The 22403-nt window shown below is 40.0% G+C and overlaps 3 protein-coding genes across 5 annotated transcripts; all 3 read left to right on the top strand.

The window, feature by feature from the left end:
• Positions 1 to 4531: 4531 nt before the first annotated feature.
• fdft1 (farnesyl-diphosphate farnesyltransferase 1) lies at positions 4532 to 10527 on the top strand. 2 transcript variants are annotated; one of them, XM_015004488.2, is made up of 8 exons: positions 4532 to 4761; positions 6510 to 6607; positions 7229 to 7412; positions 7550 to 7678; positions 8061 to 8252; positions 8536 to 8712; positions 9367 to 9519; positions 9602 to 10527. In XM_015004488.2, exons 1-8 carry the CDS (start codon positions 4663 to 4665, stop codon positions 9821 to 9823), a joined length of 1254 nt encoding a protein of 417 aa, XP_014859974.1. In that variant the 5' UTR covers positions 4532 to 4662; the 3' UTR covers positions 9824 to 10527. The 2 variants fall into 2 exon arrangements, with proteins under 2 accessions (XP_014859974.1, XP_014859973.2); XM_015004487.2 differs by lacking the exon at positions 4532 to 4761 and having other exon boundaries at positions 4816 to 6607.
• A 103-nt stretch (positions 10528 to 10630) lies between these two features.
• Positions 10631 to 14776, top strand: ctsbb (cathepsin Bb). The gene is made up of 10 exons (XM_015004471.2): positions 10631 to 11852; positions 12202 to 12325; positions 12419 to 12504; positions 12636 to 12750; positions 12842 to 12957; positions 13225 to 13310; positions 13394 to 13537; positions 13617 to 13733; positions 14125 to 14253; positions 14377 to 14776. Exons 2-10 carry the CDS (start codon positions 12203 to 12205, stop codon positions 14451 to 14453), a joined length of 993 nt encoding a protein of 330 aa, XP_014859957.1. The 5' UTR covers positions 10631 to 11852; position 12202; the 3' UTR covers positions 14454 to 14776.
• A 956-nt stretch (positions 14777 to 15732) lies between these two features.
• Positions 15733 to 21324, top strand: LOC106928321 (phospholipase ABHD3-like). 2 transcript variants are annotated; one of them, XM_015004493.2, is made up of 9 exons: positions 15733 to 16175; positions 16823 to 16983; positions 17061 to 17243; positions 17446 to 17491; positions 17859 to 17971; positions 18050 to 18223; positions 18318 to 18366; positions 19530 to 19695; positions 19795 to 21324. In XM_015004493.2, the coding sequence occupies exons 1-9, from the start codon at positions 16056 to 16058 to the stop codon at positions 20049 to 20051; spliced, it is 1269 nt and encodes a 422-aa protein (XP_014859979.2). In that variant the 5' UTR covers positions 15733 to 16055; the 3' UTR covers positions 20052 to 21324. The 2 variants fall into 2 exon arrangements, with proteins under 2 accessions (XP_014859979.2, XP_014859980.2); XM_015004494.2 differs by having other exon boundaries at positions 15735 to 15939.
• The last annotated feature ends 1079 nt before the right edge of the window (positions 21325 to 22403 follow it).

The raw sequence follows: 22403 nt of genomic DNA on the forward strand, positions 1-22403 counted from the left end.
ATTGTTAATGCTGAAAGATTATTATGTAAGAAAGATGAAAAGACTGGTATGTTGATATTAACCTGGTAAATGTGTTAAAGTTTGATGTTCCCAGATGTTTTAAATCTTTTTTATCCTTTGCAAAAAAAAGTTGTTTGTATGTAAAAATACCAGACTGCCCCACGTCGTCTCAACCCTGAATGCTGACTTGATTTATGAAAACCAACGTTGGGTGTTGGCATCTTTGTTTGTTGAGTTATGAACGGCCTGAGGTGAGAAGTGGTTTATCCTTATGAGTTTATGTCTCTATTTTTTCCTGGCTACGTGCTTTGTCACGTCTTTGCTCAAGAAGAAGGATTGCTGCATTGTCAAAGATTCGATTCAGTTCCATCGCCTTCCTTTCATAAGTAACCTTTTTCCCTTCGGCTTTAAATGATACAATTAAATTAATTTGACTGTGCAAAATTATTATATTTAGGACAGGTTCAGACTGTATTTGTTATGATTACATCATTAGATTGTGTTGGAATTGAATTTCACTGTTTTGAATTGAATTTGTATTTTATAAAATCAGAATCCGAATTCTGATTTTGTTAACAGATTGTCTTGTAAATTACTTTCAGATGGCATTCTTTTGTTGATTAGTGCTAATAAACCAAATTTAACTTCATTGCCCTAATGTGAGGTAATTTACAATGCACCTCTCAGCATAGAGTTAGCAGTAGGTTTCTATGAATTTGTAAAGTGTAGATTAAATACACAAGAAGAACCCCAGTTATATTATTTTTGATTTTGGTTTCTTTCTTGTCATTTTTTTCCCCACAATGCAAATAATGTGAGTGAAGTACAAGGTTTTACTCACAAAGACTTCTCATTCAGAATTTCTTAATCTGAAATCTAAAGCCAAAGGTATGCAGGTAACCAGGGACCCTGTGGGCACAAAGGTGTAATTTTCATATTAGGAATATGTCTAAACCTACGCTCAACTTCAGAAACAGACAGCTCCCACCTACTGTCATTTCTTTTTGTGCAAAGACTTTATTAAATATGCCTATCCAAATGCTTGTTAACACAAATGTAAAAAGCCACCAATTAAGGTGGCGCATTTACACATCCAGATGTGGCAAAAATGACTTGGAAGCAGCAATTACACAATTTATGTTGCAGTTATTTAGAGAGCCTAATAATTAATTATAATGATTATGTGACAGATTGTCTTTAGTTTTCGTAATAACATCTGTAATATGTTTGAGTGTTAAGTGGCAATTCATTAGACCTGACTGGGAGTTTTTTTAAAAATATGAATATTTCTTCCTTGTTCTTTAAACAAAAAGTGATTTCAAGATATTTGTAGTATTTTCTCCAGCTTTGACATGGCTTAGAGTAGTTTGTTTTTCTTATAGTTTAAAGGCAATGATCTGTAATAAATAAATATGTTACTACAATAAAACCACTGTTAACTTATATCATTTTAAAAATATTTTAATTTTAAAAGCCAATAAGACAAAACAACAAGATGTGCTAGGGCGCTTAGGTCAAGAGTGGAAATAGTTGACAATTACTTGTTTAATTATTTGCAACCAAATCCATACCTTCAGGTGTAGAATGATTTTATTTGAATTCTTTGCATGAGTGGATTACTTATCTGTTGGGAATTTTTGCACCAAATGAAAGGCCCCATTAATAACATTCAAACAACAAAAAAAACAAAAAAAAAAACACTTTGAAGTATTTAATAGCTATTTTACCGACATAAGACCCACCACGGTGTGAAGGATATGTTCTTGACACACTTTTGATCCTTTAAAATGAATAAAGCATTGTTTCCATGCAGCATTCTAACCTGGACGAGCTCCCATTTGCTATAAATATCACACTTGTGGGAAACTGAAACTCGAGACGTATAAAGATAAATTTGAAGTATTCACAAGTGTTCCACATGCATAAAATAATTACTCTCAGTAATAGTTTTGTTTCTGGATTTTGTTTTGAGAGATTTTTTTTTATTGATCTTGAACTTAAACCCTGACATGGAAAACATAAAATGTCTAGAGCATGAGTCTTTATTTTGAACTGCTGTAGCTCAGAATACCACATTGAGTGTGGCACATAGACACATTGCAGTAAACAGACACTTTACATATACTCTTAGACATGATGCATTGTACAAGAGCACTGCATACTTCTTATAGACATAAACTTATTTTTGCCACTAATGGAACTCAATATGGAATAAAACATGGAGGAATATTGAAATAACACAAAAAAAACTAAGGCAGTTTTGAAGGAAAACGGAAGTTGACAGGTACTTGCAAAGTGTACCATTAAATAAGTAACAACTCACCTCTATTGGTAGATTTCTAGGGCTCTTTCTTTGACTAGGCAGGTTTGGGCTTGTTGAATTTCCGCTGAACTAATCATCCTTGATTATCAAGTAAACCAATTACCCTCCTGAATGGGTGTGATTATTATCACAACCCCTAGTACTGAATGACATACTGTGGAATTGTGACATATGAAAGTAATGCAGCCAGCAACTACATGTACCAGCATGTGTGTATGCGCATTAGGATTTTTTTTAACCCACTCATTTCATTGATTTATTCATTTTTGAAATGTAGGTCAAACTGGGTTAAATATAACAATTCTTGTCCTTTCTCTTATGTTTGCGTGTTTAATATTTTCATGTACAATTCTGCAACATTGTATACCCACTCTGTGTTTGTGCTGGTTTATCCAGGCGTTGTGTAGGAGAGCCTGCAAGGAGGAAGTCAAAAAAATGGGAACCAAAACAATTGATTTTGAATATCTGTGGCCCACATGTTTGGACATCAGAGCTGTGTGTGCCTTGTTTATGTGTTACGTGATAATCAGGGAGCTCAGCTTATCTCAGTGTCAACAAGCTGTAGTCCACAGTTAGAGGCAAGACACTACCTGAAGCCTCATTTAATAGTTGAATATTAGCATTTATTTAGGAAGTAGAATATTATTTTTTCACCCCTTTATGCCAAAGTTGTCAAAGCAAATAATGTATTTATTCATGTTTAAATTTGGTTGACTTTTTCTCTGCATTTCACAGTTTATTAGTGTGTGGACACTTTTGAAATAACAATTAGTATCAATGACGGGGCAAGCTAATTTATCACATAATAGCAAGACAGAACTTCTACAATAAATAAATATTCACCAGTCACTCAATTAGATACACTCTGTTAGGTTTTTTGTAGCACTGAGTCAAAAAATTGCCCAAAACATCTGGTTTTATTAACCTATATAGGAGTGTCTGCTGTATAGCAGAGCTAATTTTCCCACAAACTGCCTGCTAGATGGATTTATACTCTTACACAGATGCCAAATCTGACTATATCATCTGCAATTGATACCCATCGAACCCCAAAATTTTCTTCTCACTTTTTCACCAAACGTTGATGAGCTTGTGTAAATTGTCCCTTCAGTTTCCTGTTCTTACCTAACAGGAGTGGCACCTGGTGATGTCTTCTGCTGCTGTAGCCCATCTGCTTCAGGGTTTAATGAGTTGTGTATTCAGCATTGGTAAGTAATACACACATAGATCTTCACAAGCGGTTATTTAAACTGCTGTTGCTTTTGTGTCATATCAAAACGATTCGTCCATTCTCATCTGACCGCTGACTTATTGTTCCAAACAACTGCTGCTCATTGCATATTTTCTCTCTTGTAGGCCATTTTCTGTAAACCCCAAAGATACCCGAAAATAAACACTCAGAAGAATGAATTTCCAAATTGGCTCTTTCACCAATTTTTTTCTCCCACATTTTGATGCCACACAGAAAGTTGTCTGTCTTCACCACATGTGGATTCCTAAATTATTGCAAGCAGTAACACTAATGAAGTAGCTGGTGTGTGTTTAACGTTTTTATAATAATAATCTGTAATATAAGCCTAACATTGCATTTTAAAATGAAAAATGACCTCTGAAAACTTTTAGTGTTTTCTTTGGGCAAACAATAGCTTCCTGCAAATATTCTTTGTTGGGAGGACCTAATTCCATTAATTAAGTCATTAGTTAATAAAAGAGTTGCCCAAACCAAATACGTTTCCATTAATTCAACAAAGTCAACAGCTAATATATCCCTGACCTCTGTTTTTTTTATAGAAAATAAGACACTGAAGGGATTCAGACTCAATGCTTTTTGACTATGTAGCAAGGAACACACTAAATAAATAAATAAATAATGTTAATAGTGTTAGCATTACATGCGGTTAATTCTTTCCAGAGTTATGCTGCTGCTACTATAACGTTGCAAAGATACAAAGTGTCTATACCACAATGTGGTTTAATTATATGATTTAATGGCCTGCCATACAGGCCTACTTCCGTCGATTTAAGTATTATTGCGCAGGTATGGTTTTTCTTTCGGATGATCAACGGGCCAATCAAAAGGTGCGCTCAGATGACACTTTATTGGGGCGGGGCATCACGCCAGACGCTCTGGTCGCTCATTGGACCTTTCGCTGTAAACCCATGACGAGTCAGCCAATCGTAAGCGTCAGTCCATATGACGCGCTTGAGACAGAAAACATCATTCGCTTAATGGTGGTCTTTGGACAGCTGCATCTCGGCGAGGAAATAGCCGATGGAGAGCATCTGTTCGGTACTGCACACCAGTCTGCCAGAGTGAGACCCGGACAACCTGAGGCAACATGGACATCCTGAAATCGCTGGGACATCCGGAGGAGATATTTAACCTGTTTAAGTTTAAGATGGGAGGATGCAGAGCTGTCATGCCAAAGTTGGATTATGTGAGTAAAATACGTTCCGCAACTGAGACAGACGCTGCACTATACTATAGAGAGGCTGGATTTATCATGGGGATTATGCAGCACGTCATGTTCTGCTTTTCAGAACAGCTACAAAAAAAAATATGCAAATGATAATAAAATGAACATACAGGCCTATTAGAATGTAGGCCTGCTACTTTGCAGTGCAATTAATTGCGCTGTCGAGAGTGGAAGCAAGCAACTAATACGACTTTGTCAAATTAGATCTGCGCTCTTACCAGGCAGAGGTGACCACTGACGTAGGATTTAAATTGCATAATGAGCTTGGAGGGTTCACCACTAAGGAGAGATGATAATCCCACAGTTTAAACACCAATGTGACCTGGAAAAAACAAAACAAAACAAAACAAAACAAACAGACAAAAAAAGGCTGCAAAAATGTCTTAAAACAGACTCCCGGTTTTTGTTGCTGACATCTCAGCGCATCATAGATGTCACTGCAATGCAGAGGCTGTTGCTCCAAAGAGTGTTGCATCCTTCTAAATGTATCCTGGCAAATGTAGTGATCCGAATTAATCTTAACCCACTCTAAAGGGATCGCATTGATTGGGTGGCCTTTATTTCAAGCTAGAGCAAAAAGCCAATCTGACTCCCTTTATTAACAATATCAAAGACAGATGTGGAGAAGTGATCACTGAAAGGTAAGCCACTGTATTCCACTATTGACGCCTCGAAAATGTTAGGAACTTTGGTTGACATTTAACATAGCATAAACGTGTTTGTTTGGAAGGGTGACAGCCTGTTTTAGGCTAGCATGGAAAATGTTTTCACATCCCCAAGGTAAATAAAACTCTCCGTCACAACTCTTCTTAAAACCCTCAAAGAATTTATTGAGTTGCGCCTGAAAATACAACAACAGAACTTTTTCTTAGAGCCCTGTGTTTCATTTGAGCCTGTTTAACCTTATTTACTGCACTGCTTTTCAAGAAAATACAAACGGATGTAGTTCCCACGGTCTTCCACAAGGTGTCAGCAAAGCACCACCCCCGTCCCCTCTTAGTTCTGCTTTTCGATCCGTTTGTCACAATTCATTTTGCAGAAATAAACACTCGTTTTGCAGTGCACTCGATTAATAAAAGCATATACTACAACCCTGCAGCAGTGCGTCCTATATATCTTTATGACTAGCGTTAGATCTAAATTGATCTAAACGGTAATATTTCCTCAAGTTGGATTAGGAAACAACGTTGCAGCTGCTCGTGTTTTGGGTTAGAGGGGGTGGGGAAGTGTGCCTGATCATAACAACAGATCTACAAACGCTCTGCGCCAGCTCCGCTCTGCTAATGCAGCGATAAGCTTGTTTATAGACCTGCGGAGCGACCTCACGCCCTCCAAGAGATTTTACAACGCGCTTCGACCCCTCTCCCCGCTCCCTTGTCCTCTACATGGACTGGGAGTTTGAAACTCCCCCAAGCAGCGTGGCTTCCACATGGACCGTGTCGTCTCCTAACTGCAGGCTAGGCTCGGGCTCTTCCCGTCAGGCTTTTCGCATGGCCGGAGCCTGCTGCAAATGTCCGGCCTCTCTGTCCGTGTTGAAGCGCTCTCTCTCGGTGGCGCCGCGAGGCTGCGGCTCCGCTCCCCCTCGGTCCGTCCTGCAGGGCTGGAGGAGGCGCGGAGAGAGGGGCCTGCAGGAGGCCACCAGACCCAGTAGCGCCCTCAGATCCGCGGGTTTCTACCGACAAACGGCCTTTCTTTGTCTCTCCTGCCAGGAGTCCATGAGCGACAGCCTGCGGACCTGCTACGTGTATCTGAATCAGACCAGCAGGAGCTTTGCGGCCGTGATTCAGGCACTGGACGGAGAGCTGAGGTGAGTCGGGGCTCAGCTGGCTGCAGGTGAGGAGAGGCGTGTCTGCAAAATGTTCCATAGCATGATGGCTGCAGCTTGGATCTTCCCTTGGAAAAATATAAAGAATCGAAAAGGTAGATTTGCGTGTATTTCAGCCTTATGGAGTCCTTCACTATAAAACTTCAGGCATGTCGAGACATCTGCAGCTCCTTTGTCTGTCTGCAAAAGCAATGCGTTTGTCGGCTCCTCCTGAGGGACACGTTGCATCAGTTTAACTTTTATAAAACAGTCAACAGCCCCAATAAATCAATAACTTCTTCAGTTATTTGCTATCCTAAATGACAGTCATTAGAGTGTACTTTGCACATTGCTTTGTAAAATCCTATTTGGCTGCAGCAAACCATCAGTTCACGGTTACCCAATATGCCTTTCTCAAGGACTGGTTTAATCATTTATTTAAATTGTTTGAAAATTATGTAAATATTAAAGGGAAAATATCTAAATGGTCTGTTCGTTTCCTGTTTAAACAAACAGTTTAACAGATTGTTTTGGTCTGTCAAATAAAATTCCAATAAAACACATTAAACGTCGTAGTTGTAACCTTGCAAGTTTTTTTTTTATTTTTTATTTATTTTGATCCAGACATGCGGTTTGCATCTTCTACCTGGTGCTTCGTGCACTGGACACAGTTGAGGACGACATGACCATCCCTCTGGAGAAGAAGGTGCCCATGCTTAACAATTTCCACACGTACCTGTACCAGGAGGAGTGGTGCTTCACTGAGAGCCATGAAAAGGACCGTCAAGTTCTGGAGGATTTCCCTACGGTCAGCGGCACCCATGCACGCACAAAAGGAACCTATTAAAACCTCTGCAGAGGGATTTCTTACATAAGAGAGTTTATGTGCATTTGCATTAGTTACTTTAAGAGTAACTGTGATTGTCCTGGATTGTTTGAACCCAGATATCACTCGAATTTAGAAACCTTGCTCAGGAATACAGAGACGTCATCTGTGACATCTGCCACCGGATGGGAGTCGGGATGGCTGAATTTCTGGAGAAGAAGGTGGGATCCATGAAGGAGTGGGACCTGGTAAGTGTTATCCATGTGTCACAGTCATGTTAGAAGCAAAGCGGCAAGATGAATGACTTTGAATGGGTTCCTACGCATGTTTGATTTTATTATAAAGGTTCTGCCTAATGATTGCAATAGACTGTGCTGGCAGCTGATCACTGCCTTATCTTTAATCTTGCATGTTTTGAATTCCACACACTGTTATTTTTTTCCATTGTAGAAAAAAAAGTTACAATAGATTTAGCAAGTGTTTGTCCCTATGATTGTAAATGTGTAATAAGCTGAGAACTAATGACTAATCCAGGGGCAACGTAAGGTGACCTTTCAGCCACAATGGTATTATTAGTACCTCGCTGTAACGATAACAGCCTCGTTGTGTGTCCTTTTTTGATCCGTGCAGTACTGCCACTACGTTGCCGGTCTCGTCGGCATCGGTCTGTCGCGGCTCTTCTCTGCCTCCCAGCTGGAGGATCCAGAGGTGGGACGGGACACGGAGCTGGCAAACTCAATGGGCCTGTTCCTGCAGAAAACCAACATCATCCGAGACTATCTGGAAGATACTCAGGAGGGACGGGCCTTTTGGCCAAAAGAGGTAACAACAACAGCAGCAAAATCATCCAGTTAGATTGAGCTTGTTGGCGTTGCAGTTGTGGCAGTTTTATTGGCTTCAGGAATGCGAGTCATTTTCAAAAGATGGCCACTGAATTGAAATAAAGCGTTTATTAGTATCATTAGACATATAGGCGATTCATTTTTGCCCACTGTTAACACTTTGCAGTTTGTACGTAGGTTAAAAAAAAGCTGCAGTTCTTACCGAGGGACACGTTGGCTGCAGGAAATGTTGCAAATAGCATCTCTCTTGTGTCGCCGTGCAGGCGTGGAGCCAGTTTGCGAGCCATCTGGAGGATCTAGCCCAGCCCGAGAAGCTGGAGTCGGCGCTGTCCTGCCTCAACCTGCTGGTCACCGACGCTCTGCGTCACGTCCCCGACGTCATCGCCTACCTGTCTCGGCTGCGCAACCAAAGCGTCTTCAATTTCTGCGCCATTCCACAAGTAAAGACCATTTGGTCTGCTACTCAAATAATGTGGTGGTTTCACTTCATGTCTAGGTGTTTCACTCTCTGTGCATCTCATTAAAGGTACTTTAAACTAAAGGAAAGGTTTGACGTCATCAGCTTGTCTGTAGATTTGGAACTGACCTTTCAAAAATAATTGGTGTACATTAAAACCAGTAGTAAGCATTATTACTGGTTTATAGTAATATGGCTACTGCAATATAAAGTAGTTGCAATATCGACGTAGTGGGGAGTTCACTGGGACTGACACTTTATGCTGATTTCTACGACGCCTGGAAACCGTTATAAAGCCAGAAGTCTCTTCTTTATAAGAAATATTCACTTTTTAAATCATTTACAGACTTCTTGTCTGGAACAGTGTTTAATTACATCTGCCCTCCTTATTTATGGATATTTCAGCTGTTTGAAAAATCCCAGAATCAAATACCAAGAGTTGTTGATGTTTTTCTCATTGGTTTCACAGAAGTAGCTACATCAGACACCCAAATACATACTGTTTTTTTTTATGTATATGTATGTTAAATGGATTTCTGGCATGCATTAAAAAAATAAAATCTTCTTTTGGGATGATAATTCAGGCAAGCGCTTTGATTTTTGTCGACTGAAAAGATGCAATTCCTCTGTCAACCAGGTGATGGCAATAGCTACCCTCTCAACGTGCTACAACAACCCGATGGTGTTTCAGGGTGTGGTGAAGATCAGAAAGGGACAGGCTGTCACCCTCATGATGGAAGCCACCAACATGAGGGCAGTGCAGAGCATCATCGCCCAGTACAGCCAAGAGGTTTGTAGGTTCCCTCAGTCTTTTCTCTGCCGGCTTCTGCCATTTGACCCTCTTGACCCAACTTTCCTCTCTCTTTTTGCAGATCTTACAGAAGGTCTCCCTCACCGATCCGACACGGGACAAGACGCTGCACATCCTGGCTGTGATCCAGGAGAAATCGGCCCTTCCTCAACCCAACCTCAGCTCCAGGAACCACCACCTGTCTCCTATGTACCTGTCGGCTGCCATGCTGCTGGCAGCGCTGAGCTGGCAGTATCTCAGTACGACAGCTGCCCAGGCGCAGGGCACGGGGGACATGCAGTGACTCTCTTCCCGACTGGAAAAAAAAAAAAAAAACTCTGTCTTTTCCTGAACATCTAGTCCTTCTCTTCCTTGGGAAACCTGAGGAACGTCTTCCCACATTTGAAGTCTCACATCGGCTGTTGAAGAACCACAGACTTGTTGAACTTTGGGATTCTTTTTGCAGCCTGATCTATAAAAAATTCTGCGGTGTTGACACGTTCTCATCCATTTTGTGTTTACCGCAAAAGGACAATTTTAGGATCTTAGAGAACAGCCATCAACCTTTGTGAAGTTTCACTGATTTTTGTTTTCTGAAATTTTAGCTTTTTTTGTGTTCTTGTTGAATCCTCACTGTGAGAGACACTTGAAAGTACGTCAGCATTTGCACTGTTGGATCACGTGGACATATTCCATTAACCGATTTAGAACATTTCCTGTTTCATTCAGTTTTGACTTTATTCAACAATATGTGGGAAAGACCTTTCTGCTAATTTTATCAGTCATGTACTAAAAAAAAAAAAGAAATGGAATGGAATAAAGTGAAATATATTTTGAACAAAAGGAAATTTGTTGGCAAAGTGTCCTTACCAGCTTTGGTGAAAGGCTAGCACAGAGTGACTTTGTACAGAACCAAAGGAGGGCTACAAACATTGCTATGTAATGTGTCATTTTCATTTGTACATATTTGAAGAAATAAAGAAGCTAAAGGCTGCAATCTGTGTGAAATCAGAGTAAGCTTGCACTTCTGTTTTGTTTTATTTGAGTCAAAGATGGAAAACCTTGTTAAAATGAACCTACAAATAAATAATGCATCTGGAAGCTTTTTTTTTTTTTTTTGTGGATTGAATAGTCAAATTTATGCAAACTTGAACCAATAACGTTCACAGCTACTACTCTGTTTCACCACCTTTGTGTTTCCCGGCTACTAAACGAACAAGGGAGACGTTACACACCTCCCTTCCCAAAGTTCAGTTCATTTTTCCTGTTTTACGTTTCCCTGAGACAGTCCCAACGTTTAAACTGTGGCTTAACACAAGGGCCTATTTCATATTTCCAAACAAGAAATGTCTGAACAATTCGAAGACTTACAAACATTTCCGTAGACTTGTGAGACAAGTGGAACCTGAAAGATAATTTCTAGTGGGCGACTTCAAGCTAAAGCACACTGGAGTTAGAGTCTGTAGGAGGACAGTGACCTTTAGTATATATGTGTGTCCCAAAAAGTAAGATGTTGGAGTGGCCTAGTCAAAGTCTGAGCTTAAATCTGATATGTGGTATTACTTTAAACAGTCCATTCATGCCTCAAAATCCTCCAGTACGTGGAAATTTCAGCTAAGCAGAATCTTAATTTTTTTTTTTAGCAATTTGAAACTTATTACCAGATACCACAGCAAGAAATCTGTAACATCAAAACATTTTTCACAGCAGCGTGGAATATAATAAATCAAGTTTACAGCTGTTTTTTAGGCACATGACGCCCTGTTAATATAATGCTAAGTCTAAGTCATGAGCGACCTTAAAACTGACCTAACAATAATTGTAAAGCAAAAGTTAAATATTGGAAGCTGCTTCAGATTTATGGAAGGCAGGTGATCGTCATTCAATCTCATGGCCACTACGAGGCAAGCTTATAGCAAATTATTGTTTGTTTTTGTTGTTCCATGAGATTTATGAAAATATATTTGATTTGCTTTTTCTTTAGAAGTAAATCAACCTCCTTCAATACTAATGATTTATTTTATTTTTTTTAGCAGAGGTATAGATTTTAAAGCAGAAGACTGAGATCCATACAATTTCAAAATAAAGAGGGACTTGCATAGGTTTTGCTTATTTCAGTTTTTATTCTCACCTGTGTGCTAATTCCAAGAGCAATAGTTAACCTTTGGAGTTTTTCAGGTCACATGAGACAAACAGTTATGATACATTTATTGCATATACATGTGATTCCATGACTTTGCAGCTCACATAAAGGACCTCAACAGACCTTGTTCTTTGACGGGAACGAAAATAGCGGTGAAGAGAAGCTTTCCACTTTGAAACAGCCAACCCAGGTAGGAGGACATTGGTTTGAGATGTCTTTTTCTGCTCTTGTAACTAGAATTGTAAATATTGAAATAATTTTTATTCATATTAATACTTACAGCACTGGTTTGTCTCAGAATTTAATAATTCAACGTTTGGAAAGTTATCCAATAATTGACTTCTTTGAAATGGTGTCATCATATATAAAATGAACTAAATGTTTCTGGTTTTAATCAGAGAAAATAAGCATAACAGCTAGCATCACTTGGAACAGTAAATAGTGTGTAATTACAGCCACAATTATCATATTTCTTTTTATGATTTGAGGTGTTTTAATAATGTTTCTCCCATTGACTAATAATGCCATCTGTTATTCAGGATGCATCCTTTCTTCCTGCTCTGTGTCGCGGTGGCGGGGTCCGTTGCCTGGGCTCGACCTAATCCCTCTCCCTTCTCCTCAGAACTGATCCACCTTATCAACAAAGCCAACACCACCTGGACTGTGAGACTATTCCTGTGTTTTTTCCCCATGATAAAAGTGACACAGCCACAGACTGTGGTAATAATCCAGCTGTATTACTTCACTCTTGTTTAGGCTGGCCAGAACTTCCATAATGTTGACATTAGCTATGTGAGAGGGCTTTGTGGGACCATCCTGAAGGGACCCAGACTGCCAGAGGTGTAAGTATTAACAGTGTTTCACGTTTCAGGGTGTGAGATGTGAGTGTTCAAACTCTCACATGACCAAGCAGGTGGCAATAGGCAGGTTTGTCATCTGCAGTGTGTTACAGACTGTCTCCTCTCTTGTTTAGGGTTCATAACATTGAAGGCATAAACCTTCCAGACAGCTTTGATCCACGCCAGCAGTGGCCCAACTGTCGAACCCTCAATCAGATCAGAGACCAGGGCTCCTGTGGATCCTGCTGGGTAAAAAAAAAACACCCCTACAAATAAAATAAAAACCAGCATTTTATTTCAAAACATTTTGTTATTTATCTTTTTTTTTTTTTCCCTACAGGCTTTTGGGGCGGTGGAAGCAATATCTGACCGTCTGTGTATCCAAAGTGGTGGTAAGGTCACTTTGGAGATCTCTGCTGAAGATCTGCTCACCTGCTGTGATGATTGTGGAATGGGGTGAGCAAAAGAAATGTCTCCACATAAAAGGGCACTTCTAGATTCTTAAATTTCCAGAAGATAACAATGCTTGAGAAGTGACAACAGCGGTTCAATTCTTCAAATGGAAACACTGCTCAGTTGCATTGTGAACAGTCTGGTAGCTGATCAAGGAGAAAAGACAGTACATTCAAGCCATTTTGTGTGTCTCCTTCATATTCTTTCATTCTCGTGCCCTTTTGAAAGACTTTTTAAAGCAACACATACCGTGGGTTTGTTTGCTTGCAGGTGTTTCGGTGGTTACCCCTCAGCTGCTTGGGAGTTCTGGACAAAGACTGGTCTTGTGACAGGAGGCCTGTATGACTCCAAAGTCGGTAAGTTCATCCCGCACTCAAACTGCATCTTTTGAGGGCCAATAAACTTAGCAGCTGTGTGTGTGTGTGTGTGTATGTTACAGGTTGCAGACCCTACACCATTGCCGCCTGTGAACATCACGTAAATGGAACCCGTCCTCCGTGCCAAGGCGAAACAGAAACCCCGAAATGTGTGCAGCAATGCAGGGATGGGTATACTCCGTCTTACCCGAAGGACAAACATTTTGGTAGAGGCATTTTCAAAACAGCTTTGCTGGCTTTGGTTTATCTCGTGTCTGACTCTAAGCTTTGTCTGCACCCCTTTAGGCCAACGTTCGTACAGCATCCCTTCGGAGCAGCAGCAGATCATGACAGAGCTGTATAAGAACGGGCCTGTGGAGGCAGCTTTTAGTGTCTATGAGGATTTCCTGCAGTACAAATCTGGTGAGGCATTCACTATCCCAGCTGTGTACACACACACACACACACACACACACACATCTTTTTTTAAAGTATTTGTCTTCTTCTTTCCTAAGTGTTTCAACAACATAGCAAGGTGGATTCACCTCATTTCTTTTCTTAGGCTTTGGATACAGAGACAGATAAGCAGGGCAGTTATCTGCTGAAGTCCTGTTCAGTCTGATCCTGCTTGTTGCATTCATATAAACCACTGAGTCACAACTGAGTTTCCACATATTCCTGTCTTCTTCAAACTGACACTTAGAAGAGTGCTCTTCTAAGTGCATGCTCTTCCTTAGGCATCGGGGACTTCTGCTGAATTATAATTTTCTGCCTGAACAGAATAAAGTTAATGAGCTCTTTCTTGCTGTAACAGGCGTGTATCAGCATGTGACTGGAGAAATGCTGGGAGGTCATGCCATAAAGATCCTAGGCTGGGGGGAGGAGAATGGCACCCCCTACTGGCTGGCTGCGAATTCCTGGAACAATGACTGGGGAGACAAAGGTAAAAGTGAATATGTGACGTTTTGTTTTAAATTCATATTCTACAAAACAAAATGCAAAGTTCACAACATTCGAATACAGTAAGAATTGGAAATAATGTCTGCATGTTGCTTTCCGCATACAGGTTTCTTCAAAATAAGACGTGGGAATGATGAATGCGGAATCGAGTCTGAAGTGGTCGCAGGAATGCCCCTCAACTAGATGATTTAAAAAATATGTTTCGAGCTTCTTTGTAAGGTCAAAGACCAGCAAGTACATGTTCAGATTATCATAAAGAATGGATTTCATGACAACATGGTAACACTGACGAGATGATTATTTTATGATAGAGCCTGAAGTAGCATTTCCTGATTAATGAGAATCTGAATTTATTTTAGGAACTGCTTTGTTTCTGTTTCTATAGCGAAATGTGAGTTAGAAGCTGATTTTTATAGTTGATTTAACACATGTTTGTAACAAAAAGTATTTGCATGCACTTATATAAGGTTTGTTTTAACATTAAATAAATCTAATATGAAAGTAAATATGAGCCTTTTCTTCTTTCATTTATTTTCATATGAATTATTTGCTTATACACAAGAAAAAAAAACATGTTAAAAGAAATGAGGTGAATGGTGAAGGTTGTTCCATAAAATTCCATGACTGCCAACCTCCTTCCCTACAATGAGCATTCTGTCTAGGTGGGCCCCAAATGGGAAAAAGGAGGACACAAAATATGGGTCCCTTAAGGGTTTGTCTGCTGTTTCCATGGTGGCCCCACATGCCCATGTGAGCCCATGTGGGCGTTGGCCCTACATGGGCAAACCCATGTGGGGCCACCATGGAAACCGCAGACAAACCCATATGGGACCCATATTTTGTGTCCTCCTTTTACTCATATGGGGCCCACCTAGATATGTTGGCTGGGGGATAACTTATTTTACTCCCTGGAAGGGTAACCAATTTTTAATTGCAGTTTTTTGGCAGAAAAAGACAAACTCCAAAGATTCAGTATTTACGAGACAAAGGTATTGGGTTGGATTTCAACATCACAACAGTTCAGATGTATGTGGAGCAGCAGAAATAAGGGTGCACACATGGCCCCATTTATTGAGCTGGAACGGAGAACAGCTATGTCATTCATGGCCATAAAAATATCACACTTTGATTTTGAGAGTCTTTAGAAACTGAAGTCAAAGTTCAGTGAATGTTGGCACATTTCGCCAATGATATTAGTTTAATTTTAGCCACTTTACTTGGCTTAAAGGAAAGAAGAAGAAGAAGAAGAAGAAGAAGAGGAAGAAGAGGAAGAAGAAAAGAAGAAGAAGAAAATTAATTTAAACGTTTTTAAGTAGTTAAACGACCTATCTACGATAATTAATCTATCACTGCCTCTGTAGCTGCACTTACAGAAAAGCACCACACCGTTGGAGGTGGCGCTGAAGCACATTTTGAGTTTCATGGCGATAGAAGAAGGCCAGAAGGCGGGATCTAAACGTCTCGCTATCAGAGGCAGATTCTGGTTGGTTCAAACCCAAACACTTTCTTCGGTAATGGCCTGACAGTCAGGAAGCGGCATTTCCCGGAGAATATACCGGTCAATGAAGGCCGCTGGTGGACTTCGCCGCTGTCACAACTGATGGGACTTGTTGTCGGGGTTGAGGAAAATCGGGAAGCGACCTTTGATCGGTAGCTGGTGGGGATGAAGGCAGGTTCCCCGAGGTTACTTTAATCATTTTCTGTTTGTCAGGTCTTTGTTGTGTCGAGCGCTGTCGGCACTGCGGGTTTAGGTGTTGTGCTGGAGGATAGCCATAGGTCACTGGCATGTATTTATCCAGTGTGGAGCTGTGGAGAACATACTGGGAGTCTGTTTCCAGGCCGTACACGGTGTTCATCTGCTCCGTGACCGCTGCTCTATACTATCTGTGGGGCCGCAAGTGTGAGGTCAGTCACAGCGCTGGCTTAGCTGACATAACTGCAGTATATGCGCTTTATTACTTATTCTATTTTTATTTATTCATTTCGTTTCCCCCCCCCAGAATGTGGGTTTATTCATTGCTACTTTTTTAAAAATAATTGTTTTCTTTCAATTCGTTCGTTCTCTTTTAAATGCACTGTTATTATGCAGTGTTAAATAGGTTTTACTTTTCTATATTCAGTGTTTTTTTTGTTGTTGTTTTTTTTTACCTCGGTAAACTTGCTTTAATTTATTTTATTTATTCATTCTTCAAAATAATAATTATTATTAATTTATGACATCACTAAATATACTTTATGTATTTTCTCATTTTGTATTTATTATAATCCTTTACGGAGTTCATGTAGTGTACATGTTCACAATTTGCAGGATGCTGTTTTTATGGTGTTTTCCATAAATAATGAAAAACTCAGCTATGTAATTCTTTAATCTGGTAAATTTCGAAATGTAGAAGTGCAGATTAGTTTTTGCGGCTACTTACATTTGATCAATACTAAGACCCTATATGCTTTGGCTACATAATGCTTGATGGCTGCAGACGTTCTTGTTTGATTTTAATGTCAACACCTTTTCTGTTTATTTCAGAGTTTACTTGTTCTCTCTTTCTTTTCAGACTCCTGCCTTGATATGTAGCGAAGCGTTTAGTGTGTTCCTCAAAAAGCACTGTCCTGTGGTAGCTGAGCGCTTCTGTCCCACTCCCTGGTGCTGGGGAGGACGGTTGCAGACCCTGGTCTGTGCGCTCCTTAAATCCAGACCCCCTGTCTCTTATCGCAAGTAAGAGGAAACCTTTTTTTTTATGTGATTTCCTTTTTTGCTTTTGGTAATTTATTTTTGCCTTCATTTCTTTTCAGTGAGTTGATTCGTACAACAGATGGTGGTCAGATCTCCTTGGACTGGGTTGACAATCATACCAGTGAGACCTACCCTGACTCTGGCGTGCGACCTACTGTGCTCATCCTCCCAGGACTGACGGGGAACAGCCAGCAGCCCTACGTGCTTCATGCTGTTAGCCAGGCAACAAGACGGGGCTACAGGTCAGCTTTGCTTCTGCTCTTCTCATGGGAAGTGCGAAGGGGCTACTGTAGCATCCAAAAGTCTGCAGAGAGAGCTGTCGAAACTAGTTTCTGTTCAGACAGTAATATTAAATAGATAAAGTAATCTATCCTAAGGAAATATTTATTTAATTTCAACTACCCTACAGACTTAACTTCCTTGTATTGATTCTTCTTTTTCCAGATGTGTGGTGTTCAACAACAGAGGAGTAGGAGGGGAAGAGTTGTTGGTATGTAATATGAACCTCAAAGAGACGCTGTTTTAGTGATCAGCACTGCAGATTTAGCCACTTTTGTAGCTCATAAATGCGACTGATCTGAAGTAGTTCTGCTTACATAAAATGTTTTTATTCAGAAGAATGTTTTTATTTTTGTCAAAACCTACCGATTTTAGTGAGTTAAGCATAAAAAAAAACATTTTGTGGATTTAGATGTTTGTTGTAAGCACACTGGTTTTAGTAATGTTGTTTAAAGACCCCCCTCAGTGTTGCTAGAGCAACTCTAGTGTAGGAGTTGCCAGTAATGATGATGATGAATAAAGGCCCTCCTTTTAGCTGTGAATCCAACACTTCTCCTTTGAATCTGTGCCTCTTTCAGACTCCAGTCACCTACTGCGCTGCTAACACTGCAGATTTGGAACAAGTTGTGCAGCATGTGAAAGGCCTGTACCCTCAGGCTCCAGTTCTGGGTGCTGGTGTATCTCTTGGAGGGTGAGTGGTTGGCCACCAGCTCAGCGCATCTCTTTGACCCAGTCCTAATTATTTCCCGGCCCTTCTTCTCCTCTACAGTATGATATTGTTGAACTACCTGGCCCGTAAGCGCACGGAGCCGGGAATGGTGGCAGGCATCACCATCTCCGTCGCCTGGGATGCGCTGAAGTCCTCCGACTCGATGGAGGAGCCTCTCAACTGGCTTCTCTTCAACAAACACCTCACTAACGGCCTGCGCCAAAAAGTCACCAGGTTGCACAGTTTGTTGTAACATTCAAGTTAACCACAGTTAAGTGTGTAGAGTGAGATTTTATTAGAAGACTAAACGTTGCCTTGTGTCTTGCAGGCACAGGAAGATTCTGGAGAAAGTGGTGGATGTCGACTATGTCCTGAAGGTACGGCTCTTCGAACATCCTCTCTTGTAACCTGATTTATTGACACCATTGGTAACGAATATAAGTTCCTCTTTTAATATCGTAGCATCGTATCATAATTTAAAAGGCAGAACAATTCTACTTTTATTTTAGCACATTTGCCTTGTGGAGAGAAACAAATCCCACATAAAGAAAAACCCCTTGATGAACAAATATAACTGAAATGTTTTTAAATACATTACTTTTTGAGTTGATCAGAATTATCAGAATTTCTAATAAGCTTATTTTAAAAAGCAATTGTGAAAAACAAGACCAGGTAAGGACTCTGTGTTCATTTTACCGTAAGAGAGGAGTCTGCTAAGAGTTTTGATCAGATGAGACTAAGAGGCTTTAGAAGTTATGATGAACATCTGAGAAAGCAGCTCATGACATTGTTCTCTAGTAGGACCTCTAGTGGTCAATGGAGAGAATCGCAATCACGACTTGTTCATCTTAATCATTTACAACCGGTACAGTGGTGTTACTCTTCATACACTTCAGTTTTTTTTTTTTTATTTCATAAGGCATTTAAGTTGGACTGCAACATTCATAAGATGTATTTCACATATAAAGACTGGTGTAATTTTCACATGGGACTAGTGCAAATGTACGCTATATTATATACTATATTTTGGCAGTGTAGGTTTTTAACCTATACTTAATGTCTTTAACAAATGAAAGGAGTTAATTTGGGAATGATGAAGAGAAGAAGAGCAAATGGGGACGACTTGCTGTGTGAAAGGTTCTGTACCAGCTTTGACAAGAAATGATTTTAAGTCATTTTCTATATTTGCTTGTACGTCTCTGATGTCTTATATTTGTGAGCTGGAGGTCACTCAGTTAATTTGGTTTGAAAGGAGGCTCTTATCTGTCTTTTTGCGCCTGCTGGTTCAACGAACCAGAACCAAAGGAAAAGGGATTAGAGTGCAATGCAGCTGATTCAGATTGTACCCGAGATTTGAACATCTTTACGACGCCTTATCTCCCATAACAGATAAAAACAGATTTGCCATGATTTAAGTAGATTGCTATGAAATGATGTGCTTACAGGTACAAAATGGAAGTAGAGAGGAATGACAACAAAAGCATGAGTTGAGCCTTTGTTTTCCCGTCCTCTTGTCGTCTAATCCTGTTCTCCGTTCCAGGCACGAACGATCCGGGAGTTCGACGAGCGTTTCACTTCGCATGTGTTCGGCTACAAGTCGTGTGTCGATTACTACCGCGATGCCAGCCCAGCCAAGAAGCTCCCCCACACTGCCGTGCCCATCCTGTGTCTCAATGCTGCCGACGACCCTTTCTCTCCACAGAGTAGTGAGTAGATGACAGGACGGTCGGGTCCTCACAGACCTACTAACTTCGCAACATACCAGATGTCTCTGACCTTTCTGAATGTGTCTGCGGCTTTTGCAGCGTTCCCAGTCTCCATAGTCCAGACGCTGCCAAACGTTGCCCTGCTACTGACGGCTCACGGCGGACACATTGCCTTCTTGCAGGGTCTGTTTCCCCGCGGGGAGAGCTACATGGAGCGCCTGTTCGGTCAGTTTGTCCAGGCGGTCTTTGAACACCCGAAGGACATCGAGAGAGCCTGCGGCATCGCAAAAGACGAGCCGAGTCAACAACATAGTGACGGTGGAGAAAAACCAAGCAGAGATGTCAACAGTCAGTGAAGTTTGATCTTGAAAAGAGGAAAAAAAAAAAAGAAAAAAAAGTCACTGAAATGTATTGTTTTTGTGTGTTTTTTTTTTTCTTTTTTTTTTTTTTTCCTTGCATGCTTTTGACCGTCCACCCAAATGTTTTGACGTCATCGCAGCCCTGCTGATCTACCTCAGACGGGAGCAAAACAATCTAATTTAAAATTCATTGCAGGGAAAGCCACTTTTCAAGTGTTTAGGTATGAAGTCCTGAAGCATGTGAAAAGCTTTTGCACAAATGAAAGAAATATTTTTAAATGATTTTTCGGAATGTTAATTGCTTCCTGTTTCCGCTCCACCGAAATCCACCCCGGACACGGAGCAAAGTAATGTGTGCAAAAAAAAAAGAGAGAGAGAGAGAAAAAAAAGCCTTTTTAAACAAATTACATAGAAAAAAAGAATGTTTAAGATAGAACTGCTCTACTTTCATTACTTTCTGGTATTAATATAAAGATTTTTAAGTCTGATGCATTGCTTCCTCATCAAGGTATTTTAAATACCTCAAATTATGTACTGTTTGCTTGTTTGCAGTTTAGAGTACATAAAAATGTAAACGAGTAAAAAGTGTATAAGATACACACTTGATCTTTCTGTGCACTTAAAATATTAACATCTTCTATCAGGTAGAATGTGAAGTATTAAAAAGTTTTGTTTCGCTACGATTTGCTGTTTGTTTACCGATTGCACGTTGTTCAATGAAAAAGCGACAGATGAATGAGGGAAATTTTGGTCTGTGCAAATCTGCTAGACTGTCCCTGAAGGCATTTTGGGAGATCTCGTTTCAAATTTATTTCTTGTGGCAGCACGGACACGTTTCGCGATTGTATCAACACGTTAAAGCAGGATGAGCGGGTCCTACTTTAACGTGATAAAAATCCAGGTGGGAATGAAGTTGGATTCATCACAGATGCCTCCATTATTTTATATTTTAGGTGACTCTTAGTGAGAAGTGATTTCATGCATCATTTATGGCCATGAATAAATTATTGCAGCTAAAATTGTTCATTGTTGGCCTTTAACAACGGGTATCTTGACATTTTATTTTTTTGCACATCTTTAAAATGGGTTTTTATGTTTTTGAGTGACATTGTTGCCCTTATTTCACTTGTCAGAGCTATAAACACAATCATACTTTTTAATCGTTATTCATAAGACGCACATATAAATACACAAATATGTAAATAATTTGTTCTATGTTAATGTATTGAATCTTGTAGAAACAAATAAAGAATGGCATCTGAAGAGTTTACATGTTATCTGGTTGATTTACATCTTTGGTTGCCTTGCAGCAGAATTCATGCCCCTTCAGTTTTTCATATAGTCACAGCTCACATCTACACGTCTTATTTGAACAAAGATATTTGAAAGCAATGTATTATTTTTGTCCACTTCATAATGAAGCACTACTCTTCAAATCCCAATAACAGTCAATTAACTTTCAGAATCAGAATTCCCTTTATTGTCATTGAGCACAAAAAAAAAATAGCAACTCTCAAAGGCAAGTCAAATAGTTGAAAAAAATAATAAGTATATCAATAAATATAGAAAATGTAGGAACACAGAAATGATGATCAGGTTTTAGATGGATTATCTCTGTCAAAATGTGCGAAAGGTTTAAGGCACTAAATGGCATCAAACATTTTTCTCCATTAAAAGTTAAGCGACTAAGATCTGCGTCAACAAATAATTCAGATGGTTTTAATTAACGCATAACATGAGGTTCGTCTTTATGTAAAAATGTCACAACACACGGCGTTCCTGACAGCGAGCCGCCTCCGGTTTCACCGATTTAGATCCCAGGCCTTTTATCTCGGCGCGGTGGAGTCATTAATGTAGCTGATTAACCAGAAACACATCAATAATTAACCAGGAACAATAAAGCCCCACGCCCTCTGTCACAATCCTAACCACTCCAAACCCTCGTTTAGATTCAGTTGTGGTCTGGAATACGAAGAGGTCTGAAGCAGCATTTACTTTGTGGAAAAAATAGAAACAAACTCCTGTAGATTGGAATCTGAGAGTTGAACTGATTTGCCCTCACCTCCGAATACCGTCCACAGCTCCTACTGTGTGGGTGAAAGGAGGAAAGCAACTTAAAATGAGAATAATGAGAAAAGAGTGGTTGTTTTCAAATTACTCATGATGTCTTTCCTACTAAAAGACATCATGAGTTATTCCACTGTTACAAAATTATTTCTGTTTTTAAATGCTAGAAGAAAAAGAAGGACATTTTCTTTCTTACCTTAAAGTCTGAAAGGTTTATACACTGAAGGCCTTGAAACAGTTTGGTAAAATTCAGATGGTTATGTCCTGGCTTTGTAAGCTTCT

This window comes from Poecilia mexicana, unplaced genomic scaffold, assembly GCF_051168715.1.
Source record: "Poecilia mexicana isolate PSO_F unplaced genomic scaffold, ASM5116871v1 scaffold_21, whole genome shotgun sequence".
Taxonomy (NCBI): domain Eukaryota; kingdom Metazoa; phylum Chordata; class Actinopteri; order Cyprinodontiformes; family Poeciliidae; genus Poecilia; species Poecilia mexicana.

Excerpts from the sequence above, each read along its gene's own strand:
- fdft1 (XM_015004487.2), top strand. The coding sequence starts at position 6,186 with ATGGACTGGGAGTTTGAAACTCCCCCAAGCAGCGTGGCTTCCACATGG. Across the intron at positions 8,713-9,366 it reads ATTTCTGCGCCATTCCACAA|GTGATGGCAATAGCTACCCT; the intron begins GTAAAGACCATT and ends TCTGTCAACCAG. Across the intron at positions 9,520-9,601 it reads TCGCCCAGTACAGCCAAGAG|ATCTTACAGAAGGTCTCCCT; the intron begins GTTTGTAGGTTC and ends CTCTTTTTGCAG.
- ctsbb (XM_015004471.2), top strand. The coding sequence starts at position 12,203 with ATGCATCCTTTCTTCCTGCTCTGTGTCGCGGTGGCGGGGTCCGTTGCC. Across the intron at positions 12,751-12,841 it reads GCTCCTGTGGATCCTGCTGG|GCTTTTGGGGCGGTGGAAGC; the intron begins GTAAAAAAAAAA and ends TTTTCCCTACAG. Across the intron at positions 12,958-13,224 it reads TGTGATGATTGTGGAATGGG|GTGTTTCGGTGGTTACCCCT; the intron begins GTGAGCAAAAGA and ends GTTTGCTTGCAG.
- LOC106928321 (XM_015004493.2), top strand. The coding sequence starts at position 16,056 with ATGTATTTATCCAGTGTGGAGCTGTGGAGAACATACTGGGAGTCTGTT. Across the intron at positions 16,176-16,822 it reads TGTGGGGCCGCAAGTGTGAG|ACTCCTGCCTTGATATGTAG; the intron begins GTCAGTCACAGC and ends CTTTCTTTTCAG. Across the intron at positions 18,367-19,529 it reads ATGTCGACTATGTCCTGAAG|GCACGAACGATCCGGGAGTT; the intron begins GTACGGCTCTTC and ends TCTCCGTTCCAG.